Raw genomic sequence first — 14089 nt, forward strand, 5'->3', positions numbered from 1 at the left:
CCCCCTGCCTGCACTTTGTTGCTTAACTGTGCCTTGCCTGCTTGCCTCGGTCTGCCACAAACTGTCTGTCCTGGCCTGCCTGTCTGAAACTGGCTCGCCTGACTGCGTGCTTGCCTGCGTTCTCTGGGCTCGCATTCAGAGCTGGCTGCCTTGCCAGGCCGGCTGGTTCTGTTGCTGCAAGGCAAGGCGGGGCAGACCGGGCCAGGCAGACAGAGAGCCAGGCCGCGAGAGAGGCCTGGCTGAGCTGACTGAGCAAGGCTGGCTGCAATGGCTGGTTGCAAGGGCTGATGTGCGCTGGCTTGGCAGCCTGACTTTCTACACTGGCTGACTGGCGGGGCTGGCTGGCTGCGTTGGCTGACTGGGTGGGCTTGCTGGCTAGCTGGGCTCCCTGAGGGAAGCTTTGGGATGGATCTGCCTGCCTGCCTGCCTGCCTGCAACTTGAATGAGGTGTGTAAACATTTATTTCACGGGTATGGGTGTTGACCTTGGCTTTTGTGTTCTCCAGGTGTTTTTTGAAGGAGAGTCCTGTCCAGTGTAACTCCAAGTTACATGGTGTGTGTATGGTTGGAGAGTTTGTGACCATCCCAAGTGACGCTCAGTTCTTTTTTCGCGTCTCGGTTCCTCAGGTGGAAGCTGCATAGTTGGGTTTTTGATGGGTTGGGTTTCAGGTGGTTGTATTGTAGTAGCTTGACATTTCTTGGAGGGCACTTTCAAGGACAGACTCAATCTTCTGGAAGTCTGCTTGTTGAGTGGTAATGCAGAGGTCGCCGGCGTAGATGAAGCGCTGGCATTCTGTCTGGTCGTTTGTGTAGATATTGAAAAGGAGGGGGGCGAGCACGCTACCTTGTGTGAGGCCGTTCTTTTGGGCTTTCCATTTACTCCTCTGGTCATTTAACTGGACATAGAAGCGCCTGTTGTTGAGGAGGCTTTTCCTGACCATTGTGCTGTGTTGGACAGTTTCATAGGCAGCAGAGAGATCTCTGAATGCTGCTCCAGTTATTTGTTTTCCCTCAAACCCATCCTCAATGTGTTGGGTGAGGTTGAGCTCTGTCCAGCACAGGAGCGGCCGGTACGGAAACCAGCTTGGTCTTTAGTCAGCTTGTTGTCTGAGTGGCATGAGGCGTTGGAGTAGCAGCCTCTCATAGAGCTTGTAGGTGATGCAGAGGAGGGAAATGGGTCGGTAGCTCTTTGGGGATGGTCTTTGCCAGGTTTGTGGCTTGTAACCACTTTGGCCTTTCTCCAGACAGAAGGGATGGTTTTCTGTGCCATGCATGTGTTCAGCATCCCCACGAGCCAGGTCTTTGCGTTAGGTCCCAGGTGCTGTATAATGTCTGCCAGTATGTCATCAATCCCTGCTGCTTTTCCGGGTTTCAACTTTCCCATTGCAGTTTCGAGTTCTTCTAGGTCGAAGGGTTTGGTTTGAGGGCTGGCTGATTGTGGTTCGTCTGATACCACTGTGTGATGGTATTCTCCTGTGGGTCGGCGGCGGTGTTGGTTACGACTGTTGGCTACCAGTTGTGATGCAACAGAGTTTGCTGTGACCGTTTTGATTATGGGTGGCTCCCTGAGGTCCCTGATCCCCATGGGGTCCAACAGTGGTCGTTGAAGCGTGTGCACACACACACACACACACACACGCACCGGCGCACATGCGCATGCACACGCTAACCAAATGTAACTCTGAGAGTGTAACACATGTAACCAAATGGACCCTTACAGGTCTGTCATTCTGAGAGTGTAACACATGTAACCAAATGGACCATCCATTACATGTATGTAACTCTGCGAGTTTAACACATGTAACCAAATGGACACTTACAGGTCTGTAACTCTGAGAGTGTAACACACATGTAACCAAATGGACCCTTACAGGTCTAACTCTGAGAGTATATATGGTGGCCGACGTGCACGTACAGGTCTAGTGTAACCATATGGACCATTTGGTCCATGTCTAAGCAGGGCTGGACTGGGACAAAAATTCGGCCCGGGCATTTTCGCGTGAATTTGGCCCAGACCGGCCCACCACAACCAGCGCGCATAGCAGAAACTCTACCACCCACTCCGTCGAGGCGCACACACACACAAACAAGCCCTAATACCACCACTTTTACAGAACAACATAAATGATACAAACAGTGCCGGTTCTAGGCGTTTAGTGGCCCTAAGCAACATAATATTATGTGCCCCCCCCCCTGCACTGCACCGCCGGGGGGGGGTCCAGAAAAATCTGTAAATTTGCCATGAAAATGCTTCAATCTGGTGCACTTTGAGATCAAAATTAAGAGGTTAGATCAGGCCACCAGTTGATATTAACCTGCGGGCCGCATTAGGTGAAGGTGGGGGCCACATGTGGGGGCCCAGTGTGGAGGGATGGTATGACAGACTGACTGGTATAAACAGTGCCCCCAGTGGGGAGGGATGGTATGACAGACTGACTGGTATAAACAGTGCCCCCAGTGGGGAGGGATGGTATGACAGAGAGACTGGTATAAACAGCGTCCCCAGTGGGGAGGGATGGTATAAACAGCACCCCCAGTGTAGAGGGATGGTATAAACAGCGCCCCCAGTGGGGAGGGATGGTATGACAGACTGACTGGTATAAACAGCGCCCCCAGTGGGGAGGGATGGTATGACAGAGAGACTGGTATAAACAGCGCCCCCAGTGGGGAGGGATGGTATGACAGAGAGACTGGTATAAACAGCGCCCCCAGTGGGGAGGGATGGTATGACAGACTGACTGGTATAAACAGTGCCCCCAGTGGGGAGGGATGGTATGACAGACTGACTGGTATAAACAGTGCCCCCCAGTGGGGAGGGATGGTATGACAGAGAGACTGGTATAAACAGCATCCCCAGTGGGGAGGGATGGTATGACAGACTGACTGGTATAAACAGCGTCCCCAGTGGGGAGGGATGGTATGACAGACTGACTGGTATAAACAGCGTCCCCAGTGGGGAGGGATGGTATAAACAGCACCCCCAGTGTAGAGGGATGGTATAAACAGCGCCCCCAGTGTAGAGGGATGGTATAAACAGCGCCCCCAGTGTAGAGGGATGGTATAAACAGTGCCCCCAGTGTAGAGGGATGGTATAAACATCCCTCACCTGTAGACTGGGGGCCACATGTGGCCCCCAGCCTACAGTAGATATTAACCTGCGGGCTGCATTAAGTGAAGGTGGGGGCCACATGTGGCCCTCAGGCCGCCAGTAGCCCATGTATGGGATAGGGGATACATTAAAAAAAATATATATATATCTTCTCCCTGTGATGTGGCCCCCTCAGTGGTTGTGGCCCTAAGCGACCGCTTATACCGCTTATGCCTAGAACCGGCCCTGGATACAAACCAACAGACAACTACACAACCCTTTGTAGAGGGTTTATTTGTCACTCACTGATACAGGTACAGTGAAATTATCATGATAGTACTGGCAGAATGGCAGCACACCCGGACCTTTCCTGGTGGCCTGCCGCCTATTGGCCTGCCTGCCTTTTTTTTTTAAATCATGGGGGCCCCCTACGGTCGCGGCCCACCGGGAAAATGCCCGGTATGCCCTGTGGCCAGTCCAGCCCTGTGTCTAAGTCTGAGAGTGTAACACATGTAACCAAATGGACCCTTACAACACTGGTTATTGAAGCGTGCACACACACATACACACACACGCACGTGTAACCAAATGGATCCTTACAGGTCCAACACTGTTTTTTGTTAATCATCGAATGAAATGTGGGAGGTCGGCAAGAGAAAGTTTAAAAAATCAAAGCAAATACCGGTAATTCGAAAATGTTATTTTTGTGCTTCTGTGTTTTTCTTCTTTATATATTACTTTACTGTTGAAATGTAAAATTAAAGGACCTGTAAATGACAACACAAAAACTAAGGCACTGGTGTCGTACTTCTGGTTTACCAGAACGGGGTTCAACTCCCTGCAGTGCCCTGCTCAATGTGTTGTATTTACATGGTTCATTGGTCCATGGTCTCAGAGGTCATTGAGCGTTAGGTCCCAGGTGCTGTATCATTTCTGCCAGTATGTCATCAATCCAACACTGTTTTTTGTTAATCATCGAATGAAATGTGGGAGGTCGTCAAGAGAAAGTTTAAAAAATCATAGCAAACTTGAAAAAGTGCCACTCGGGGCACAGGTCGATCTCCACCAGGGCAGGTCAAGTTATGGCCTCCTGGTGGCGCTATTATAGGCCAATGTGAAAAGGGTGCAATTTCTTCTTATGCCTTGGATGGCAATTGGATGATTTGAGGCATTTTGTTCCAAAAATGTGTTTTGCAAAAATCCACCTGTTGTTGGCGCTATAACAGGCCAATGTGAAAAGGGTGTGATATATTCCTCAGCCTAGTAGGAAAGTCTGTGAAAGATTTCACGTAAATTGCACGCTGCATTCATGATTTGAGGCTTTTTGTTCAAAATGGGCAAATCCTGCAAACTTTGAAAGCCAATGTTAGCCAATTAGGATGGAATAAGAAATATGGGACAGATCCGTCTTTAACACATGAATATAGAGATGGTGTGTAACGATTTGCGGGATTTTTGGACACAATCTGGAGGAGTAATATAAAAAAAAAATGTTTTTCAAAAGTCGGCCTCCTGGTGGCGCTATAACAGGCCGTTCTGGAAAATTTGGGGCAGAGGTTCATCGTTGGCATCCAGGGAGTGTGTGCAAAATTTGGCATCGACCGGGTTAATAGTGCCGGAGATTAGCTGTTAACAAACTGACGGACACACTCACACACGGACGGAGTGCAAAACATACTCTCTCCCCATGCCTTTGGCCTGGTGGAGACAATAATTCAAAAATGTTAGTTTTGTGCTTCTGTGTTTTTCTTCTTTATATACCGTTATTAATTATTGCCTACAATGTCAATTGTGAAATTTCTTTACCGTTGAAATGTAAAATTTACATTTCAACGTATGGACCTGTACAACAAAACAAAAACTAAGGCACTGGTGTGGTACTTCTGGTTTACCGGAATGGGGTTCAACTCCCTGCAGTGCTCTGCTCAATTTGTTGTATTTACATGGTTCAATGTTTTTGTATTGACTTTTCATAGATAGCCCCCAGGTTCTTTACTGTGTTTGCACTCCCTACAGTTGGGTTACCAACTATTTATTTATTATTTCTGTTCACTAGAACTAGAACCAATTGATGGAACCTTACAGGTCTGTAACTCTGAGAGTATGTATGATGGCCGACGGGCACGTACAGGACTTTTACACGGCTGCCATCTTGCCAGCAAGGTGCTACCTAGGTGCAACTTCCCATAGACAGTCCATTCATCCAAACAGAAGTCCTATTTAATTGTATTAAATTACATCAAACTCACCAACATTGCAACTGTACGAAAAGCTTGAATTATCATCTTACTATCTGCAAAGTGTTTGTTTCATAAAAATCCACTGATACTGGTGAAAGTAATTTACTAGTCTTATGAAGGTCATCTATTCTGGTCAAGGTCATTTATACTGGCCAAGGTAATTTATGCTGGTCAAGGTCATTTATACTGGTGAAGGTCATTGACCAGCATATAGTATGTTGTTTTTCACAATTTCGAAGGATTTGGGAAAAAGGTGAAAGCTGGAAGTACCCTCACTAAAAACGCCGGGACAACGCTCCACACGTCCCAAACTCTTCTCCCTTCTGGCCCCAAAACTGTGGAATGCACTCCCCGTTGCAATCAGAACTGCAGCATCACTCCCAATCTTCCGCCGTAGTCTGAAGACCCACCTTTTCAGACTCCATCATGGCCCATAGCACTTATCCTACCCCCTTAGATAGCACTTTTTAGACTTAGATAGCATTTGAAACAGACTTATAGCATGTCATGTAGACAGCACAAGAATTGCATTGTATGTAGTCATAGCACATCATAGTACATATGTATAGCATAGTATAGTATATATGTATAGTTAATATGTATAGTGTCATTATATAGATATGTTCTAGTTACGTTCTTAGCTTACGCATGTTTCTTGATAAATGCATTTTATATATGTGATGTATTCCCATACTTTTGTTCTTGCCTAATGTAAATCGCTCTGGATTAAGAGCGTCTGCTAAATGCCTAAATTGTAAATTGTATCAAACCCTTTCCTCACTAGTGATTCTACTGTCATTGAACAGCTGTCCGATAAAATGCAGGATGTGTTCATTAACTTCAGATATTGAAATGGAGATTATTGAATTAGTAAATGACTGTCAACTGCATGGCAGAGCTAAAGATAAGGACTTTTGGTCACTTGTGAGCAGAGAGAAGTATCCGCTGATTGTGTCGTGTGCATTCAAGCTAGCCTGGCTAATAAGCCAGACCGAATCAGCCGTTGGCAAGCCAGGCTACATTCAAGCTGCATGCCTACTTTGGTTCCACTTACTTATGTGAAATGGCCTTTTCACAAATGAAAATAATAAAATCCAAGTTTAGAACTCGTATGACTCGCATCTTAATGACACCCTCAGACTGGCAATCACTAACTATGAACCAGATTTCAAAACGCTTGCAGATAATGTGCAGTCACAGCAGTCTCATTAAAGGTGGGCTGACCCTGAGAGTATCTGTCACCATATCTGTGCAAATATATGTATGCCTATGTCATTTGAACATCTGCCAATGTGAATATTCATTGAAATGAGAAACAAAATATTGTGCTGGAAAAGCAATTAATGTCCTTTGCATTTTGTTTTATTAAAAAGAAACTCAACAAAGAAGTATTTGTATTTGTGTCCTAATATTTTTATTTCTAATACATTTGTCTTAATATTTTTTGACATTGATAATATAACTTACTTTAAGTATTTATTCTAATTTAAGCTATAGTCTTTGTGTGGATGTGTGCACATGCATTGAGCCTGTCAGAATAGCAAAAAACAAGTGTTTTTTTCTAACACGTTTTAGTGGTAGATCTTGGCTTACAATTGGGAATAAAATGGGCTCTTGGGCTTGAAAAGGTTGGTTACCACTGCTCTAAATCTAAGATACATCTGCATCTAATGCTATATCAAGAGGACCTCCTAGAACCCTGACAAGGTCCCCTGAGGGTCCCTGGACTGCGCTTTTGAGAGCCACTGGTAGAAAGGTCAACGGTCAGGGTACAGACCACTGGAGGAAAGGTCAACGGTCAGGGTACAGACCACTGGTGGAAAGGTCAACGGTCAGGGTACAGACCACTGGTGGAAAGGTCAACGGTCAGGGTACAGACCACTGGTGGAAAGGTCAACGGTCAGGGTACAGACCACTGGTGGAAAGGTCAACGGTCAGGGTACAGACCACTGGTGGAAAGGTCAACGGTCAGGGTACAGACCACTGGTGGAAAGGTCAACGGTCAGGGTACAGACCACTGGTGGAAAGGTCAACGGTCAGGGTACAGACCACTGGTGGAAAGGTCAACGGTCAGGGTACAGACCACTGGTGGAAAGGTCAACGGTCAGGGTACAGACCACTGTTGGAAAGGTCAACGGTCAGGGTACAGACCACTGGTGGAAAGGTCAACGGTCAGGGTACAGACCACTGGTGGAAAGGTCAACGGTCAGGGTACAGATGAAGTGCTAAGAATATAAACTTTATTTGTATGAAGTCTCTGGCACAAAACTAGCCCCGATACGTTCCCTCAGTCCCTACGCTCATTCTGTAGCTCGGAACAACAGAATGAGCGTATGGGACTGAGGGAACGTATCGGGGCTATAGAACAAAACGAGGTTCATATTAAAGAATATAAACATTACTAAGAAGTATCTGGGGATCAATTCATTGTTTTAAAGACAAGGTTAATTGTTTGAGTTTTTTGCATATTACACTAATACACAGTGCGCACGCGCTCACACACACACACACACACACACACACACACACACACACACACACACACACACACACACACACACACACACACACACACACACACACTGACCTCATCAAACCCTGGATAGCCATACATGGAGAAGACTGGATCATCACCTAGATCTGCATATATGGAGCCGGCCAGCAACCCTACATCTGGTCTCACGTAACCATGTTGAGCTGACCTAAAAAAATAAATAATAATTTTAAAAAGTCTGGTAAATTATGCTGTGAGATTTGAGAGAAGTGCTCAGAGCTCTGGACATGATTTCTAATGGTTCTCCTCCTCTCATGCAAGTATCTGGCATTTAGCAATATATAAAGTCACAATACCAACCAGGGCCTCTAATTCAGCCCAGGAAATGCATGGAGAAGCCATTACCAAATACTAACCGTTGAACAGTGACAGTGATTTGGCCTCTAATTCAGCCTGGTAAGGCGCGCAGCCAAATTAAATAGGCCTTATATACCATAGGATCTTATTTATTTATCTTTTTTTTTGTCCTTTCCTAAAACGGCTGGCCTGGTTCAGCCTGGACTGGACCGGCTGTTTGGGAGTTGTCACAGATTTCCCCCAATGGTCAGCATATCGCTGATAGCAACTTTGATGAGGCAGTTGTTTTAAAAAAAATCACACCCGTGTGAACTGAGTGGTGCAGTGACGTCACACACTAACCATAGCAACCATGCTCACCTCTACGTGGGGCCACGTACAGGTACACGGGTACATACACGGGTACAGACAAAGCTGGTTGTTGGACTGGTTTGCACCACTCAAAAATATAAGGTTTTCTTAATTTCCTGATGAATGTATATTTTTCATTATCTTAGCTAGCTGGTTTCTGCCTGACAGTGCAGAGATGTATATAAACAACACAATGTGACATAGCTCTGTTTACACAATGCTGTACCCCCCTCTAACTGTATACTTTCCACATTTCAACATCTATTTTTTTACACTTGCTTTGCTTGGCAATGTAAACATATGTTTTCTCATGCCAGTGCAATGCTATAACAGCAGGGCTTGGTTGGTTTATAAATGAGTATATTCTTAAAATGGCCACAAGAGGGAAGTGCACACTCAAAATATGTAAATCTAATCAATCTAATCTAAAACTAGCCACAAGCTACAACCATATAACTCTATGGTTACAACTGATGGATTTCCAATACAGGAAGTGTGCATTTGTGTGTACGTGACTTACATCTCGTGAGCTCTAGTCTACTTTAGCTAGACTGACAGGATGCTGCAGTCAGATACATCAAGAACTTCAAACGGCTTCAAACAGGTGAAATTTGTTCCCACATTTACAGCTGCATCTATGACTAGATGTCTCTGGTTTCAAGGATGAACTTACTGCATGTGCCTAACAATGTTAATTAATACTTGAATGATTGAGGTTTTATTTTATATCTATAATCTATTCTAGGGGGTACCTATAGGACATTAAAATGACAGGATTTATCCAAATGATGAGAAAGAGAAAAGAGGTGAGTGTTTACATTTTAAATAATATCCAAGTGTTTCAGGATTGAATCAATCTGTGCCATGATACTTGAAATGACTTATAATATAATTATTGTATTATATTGACACCCAATATTGATATATTCCAGTTGATCCCTCTGGTTGGTTTGGTGGCATTTGCTGGAATAGGAGCTGCGTCTGCTTCCATGTATTTCCTATTTACAAAATCTGATGTCATGTGAGTGTATATAGTTTTTTTTCTTCTTCTTCTTCTTCTTTATGATTATCTTATTTTAATTTATAATAATACGTTTGCTGCTGTAATCTGACATGTACTGCCAAGCTCCTCTGTCTGAGTCTGACTCGTATTATTTTTGTATTTAATTACTCTTCTCTAGTTTGAATAAGACCAAAAACCCAGAACCATGGGAGAGAGTAGACCCATCAAAACCCCAAAAGGTGACCCACAACATTCCTATTATGTACAGTAGTCATATCATATGACTACTTATGTCATTCAGATTCAGTTCAGACCAGAATTGACTTTTTCACACACTGCTGCAGATTCCTGTTAAAAAGTAATGTCACTTACTGTTATCAATTGTGTTTTGCCTGGCAGCTACATGAGTGTACCCCTATTCATCACTATAAGATTACTATCTTATAGTGATGAATAGGGGTACACTCACTGTACCCCTATTCACAACTTCTTTGTGTATATTTTAATAGTTGACACTGGATCAAAGACTTATTTGATTTGATTTCCAGCTTATCACCATCAACCAAAAATGGAAGCCAGTTGAGGAACTGGAATTGGTGAGAAAACTAACCAAGTGAAGGCTGGAATCTGTGCTGGAGAGATGCCGTCAATCAATACCTCACCACCTTCACCCCCATCAGTCTGACGGAATCATTTCTGCACAGACTAGGCATTTGAACAGTGTGCGGAAATGCTTCTGCTACACTGGTAGGGTATAGCCTGCTTTGCGGTGGCCCATTGACTCACACTTGTGTGGGCTGGGTTCCAGGATAACAGCAATATTATACATAGCACAGCACACCCTCCTCAGTAGGGCATAGCAGTATTGGGGCCAGTTTGTTAATGTCAATATGTATTCTCTTTGTCTCTTTTCTGTTTAATCTCTACAACCCAAACAAGAGTGATTTGTGAAGACAATGCTAATATGTTGGGTTGCATTCTACTCCCTAAGTGTCAATACACATACCTTTCAAAGTTTGAAAAGAAACTTGTCCTGTGACCATGGTTAATAATATCAATCTAAAAGATAATAAAGTACACACATATTTAACCCACGTCTTTACACATGTAAACCTGTGATGTGACAATAAAATTGATTCTGATATTTCTGAAATTCACAAAGACCATTTGGTGTAAACGTTGAAGAACAATAAATGAAAGGAGCATTTAACCAGTGTGCAGACTGTTGCACCTGAATTGGAAGATCTAACTTTAAAATACATATGATATACCTGCTTGTATAGTCAGACATTGGACTAAACCCCAGCATGATGACATGTACAGACATTGTAACACACTGGGACATTGGTTGTTGATGTTTTGTTGTGTTCAAGCTGATGAGTCAGTAGTAACAGTAGTTAGAAAGTAATAATCCTTTACAGAGCACTGGTTGAGCAAACACAGGCTGCTCCCTTTATGGCTGCCCACTTCCATTGCAATAGGTAACCGTTAGACATTCATTAATCCTCTTATTGTCCTATACTAGAATCTCAGAAAAGAACAATAACAATAAAAGCAGTCCATCTAAAAATTGCTCATCTGCTCATCTGCAGATTTTGATTATTATTACAAAACATACAGTAAATTAACCCCTACAGTCTTATATAGCCTATTGGGTATTTGAATAGCTGATCTACAAGCTCACAATGCGTAACGATGTGATGCGAATGCGATGCATTGTGAGCTCGTAGATCAGCTATTTTCAATAGGTTTGTAGGCCTATATATTTTGAAAACTTGAATACGGTTACATTCTGCAATCTCTCAAGAACAAATTCAAAGGGAACAAACAGCAGAGGGCTCCGTTTTTTCAGATTGCATTCTGCATAATGAATACTTTTACTTTTGGTACTTTATATGTATGATCGATTAAGTAAAGTAAGTAAACCTTGCCGAGCCATATGAGGTCCATAGAAGGGCAGGAGTCTATTTCCTGTTTCTGTAGTGTGAGGCACTTTAATGTACAAGTACACCCCCTGGACATGATGTACAAGTGCACCCCTAGACATGACCCTATATGTCGCAGGGACTACCCCAATCAAACCCTTGATGCCGAGTGCAAAGCAGGGAGGCACTCGGTCCCATTTTTCAGAGTCTTTGGTATGACCCGGCAGAGATAGAACACCGACCTCCCAGTCTCAGGGCGAACCCTCTAACCACAAGGCCAGTGTGTTGATGCGATTGCCGATACTTTGTCCTATACTCAAAGTACATTTTAAATACCAGATTTACTTGAGAAACAGAGCATCTCTACATTGTGGAATCGTGTCCACTTTGCAGTCTCTGAATTAAATTAACACTAAGGATTTTATGTGTACTTCACAATGTCTTGCATCAATGCATTGAAAGAGAATTTAAAAAGGGAGGTTAGGTTTAGGGTGAGGGTTTGAGCTATTTTTGTCCTACACAAAGTTCCCATTCCCATTGACAATGAATGGAGAATTTACGTCATGATGGTGGATCCTGTTGTAAACAAGTGTAATGCTTAATCATGGTGTCGTCCACAGTAACAGTTTTTGTATTGACTTGTGCTTTGTACCCATTCTGCATACTGTGAATAGTCAATGTAATGGCTGCTAATGACTCTCCTTCAAGCTGTATTAGTACTCCTACTGTAGGTGACAGCCTACTGTATATAGTTACACTGCCACATTAGTTCCAAATATTACTAGCAACAGACACGGTCCAGAGGTGGTCACGACTGACGACTCAGTGTTTTATGGTGTTCCAAAGTAAAACAAGACCATCAGATGGGAGCTATAATCCCTTGGCTCTCTTCATGCAAACTGTTGGCACTCGCTAGGTTCCTTTAACCTCACCCAATGCCGGTTGCCTGGAAACCAGGGCACTCCCTGTGTTTGTCTAATGCTTCCATTATCAACTGGAAACCATTTTATGGTTTTCAACTTCAATTTTTTACTTCAATATGTCCAGAACTGCCCACCTGCTCACCAGTACCCGCTCCAGAGCCCATATTATACCAGTCCTCCGTGACTGGCTCCTGGTTAAACAAAGAATCAATTTCAAAACACTAAACACCTACAAAGCACTAAATAATCGGACTCCCCCCTACCTCTGCAATCTCCTCAAACATCATTCCCCTCCCGCTCCCTCAGGTCTGGTGACGCAAACCTCATTGGAGGTCCCCAAGACCCAATACCGTATATACCTGGGGCGACAAGAGCTTTTGCTGTTGCTGCCCCTCTCCAAAACGCTCAGAGATGCTCCGGGCCCCCACCCTCCAAAACCGCCCTCAAAACCCACGTCAATATTGCTTTCCCTAGCCAACTCTTTCCACTGTATTTATTGATTATATTCCTTAGCCTGTTTTTTCATCCTAATATAAAGTTGTTTTTGTCGCTTCCTCTTGCTCCCCACATAAAGCGTCTTGGAGTACTTAAAGCGCTATATAAGTTTGAGATATTATTATTAAGATATAATGCTGCATTACCAAGTAACTCAAAATGACAACTCGGGTCTACACTAGGAGTAATAAACAGTAGAATCAATATGACAAGTAAGACACCTGAGTGCGAGAAGCATGCATCCGCCTGGGTGACAGCAGACTGCTGAGCGAGCGCTGGCGCTTTGGCATGGGGGGTAAGTAATTAATGTTCGGGCCCGTTGTTGCCGGGAGCGGCTGCACTAATAACTTCGGGGCAGGCCCGTCAGAGTTTAAATGGACAGGTATCAGTCAAAAGGGAGACATCGAAGAGGAAGAATGGACGGGGAAGGATCAACATGGAATGTCAGAACAGGTCAGCTCCATATATGGAGGGTTTGAGGTCAGATGTAGAGTTGCTGGCCAATATTGATGACATCAGGGATCTCCATATATGGGCTTAATATTGATGACATTAGGGCTGCAACTAGCGATTATTTTCATAATCGATTCATCTGCCGATTATTTAATCGGATTATGACACTTATTTAGCTATCACCTTAAAAATATATTTTAGGTTATTTTAGACATGTTCTAACAAAAAATATAATTCATTCAAAAATTAATTTGCTTAGCTGCTGATTAGGCTGCTATTCAAATAAAAGACAAACTAAATAAAAATTAATGAAAGCAACTCATGGTGTCTTTAGGCTTATTCTGACTGCATACATTTGATTAAAGAATAGCTACACGTGTCAGTCTAGAAGGAACAAAAATAAATATTCAAGCCATTTGTTTTGTTCTTGATACTATAATACTTATGTGTCATATTTTGCTTTGCAGTCGCTACTGTGCAACTATCAGATTGTAAGGGAAGAGATGGATCACTCCTCTTTAGTTTAGTTACACTTAACACTGGACAAACTATGGTTAAGTGGGAAATCATCTATGATAAATTGCATAAAACTCTAGTGATTAGTTGCCAATTCGATTACTAAATTAGTTGACAACTAATTGAATAATCGATTCGATTACGATTAATAGATTAATTAATTAATCGTTGCAGCCCTAGATGACATCAGGGATCTCCATCCCTGATGATGTCACATGCTATCTCACCCCGACACACTGACGGGG

The 14089-nt window shown here is 43.5% G+C and overlaps 1 protein-coding gene across 1 annotated transcript; it reads left to right on the forward strand.

Moving 5' to 3' along the window:
• The first annotated feature begins 9273 nt into the window (after nucleotides 1–9273).
• cUnh15orf48 (chromosome Un C15orf48 homolog) lies at nucleotides 9274–10555 on the forward strand. The gene is made up of 4 exons (XM_079496960.1): nucleotides 9274–9335; nucleotides 9462–9550; nucleotides 9711–9771; nucleotides 10081–10555. Exons 1-4 carry the CDS (start codon nucleotides 9297–9299, stop codon nucleotides 10147–10149), a joined length of 258 nt encoding a protein of 85 aa, XP_079353086.1. The 5' UTR covers nucleotides 9274–9296; the 3' UTR covers nucleotides 10150–10555.
• Nucleotides 10556–14089: the final 3534 nt, after the last annotated feature.

Source organism: Electrona antarctica (assembly GCF_951216825.1).
Source record: "Electrona antarctica genome assembly, chromosome: 3".
NCBI classification, from domain to species: domain Eukaryota; kingdom Metazoa; phylum Chordata; class Actinopteri; order Myctophiformes; family Myctophidae; genus Electrona; species Electrona antarctica.

Coding starts and splice junctions, on each gene's coding strand:
- cUnh15orf48 (XM_079496960.1), top strand. CDS start 9,297: ATGACAGGATTTATCCAAATGATGAGAAAGAGAAAAGAG. Junction 9,336..9,461: donor TGATGAGAAAGAGAAAAGAG/GTGAGTGTTTAC, acceptor GATATATTCCAG/TTGATCCCTCTGGTTGGTTT. Junction 9,551..9,710: donor TTTACAAAATCTGATGTCAT/GTGAGTGTATAT, acceptor ACTCTTCTCTAG/TTTGAATAAGACCAAAAACC.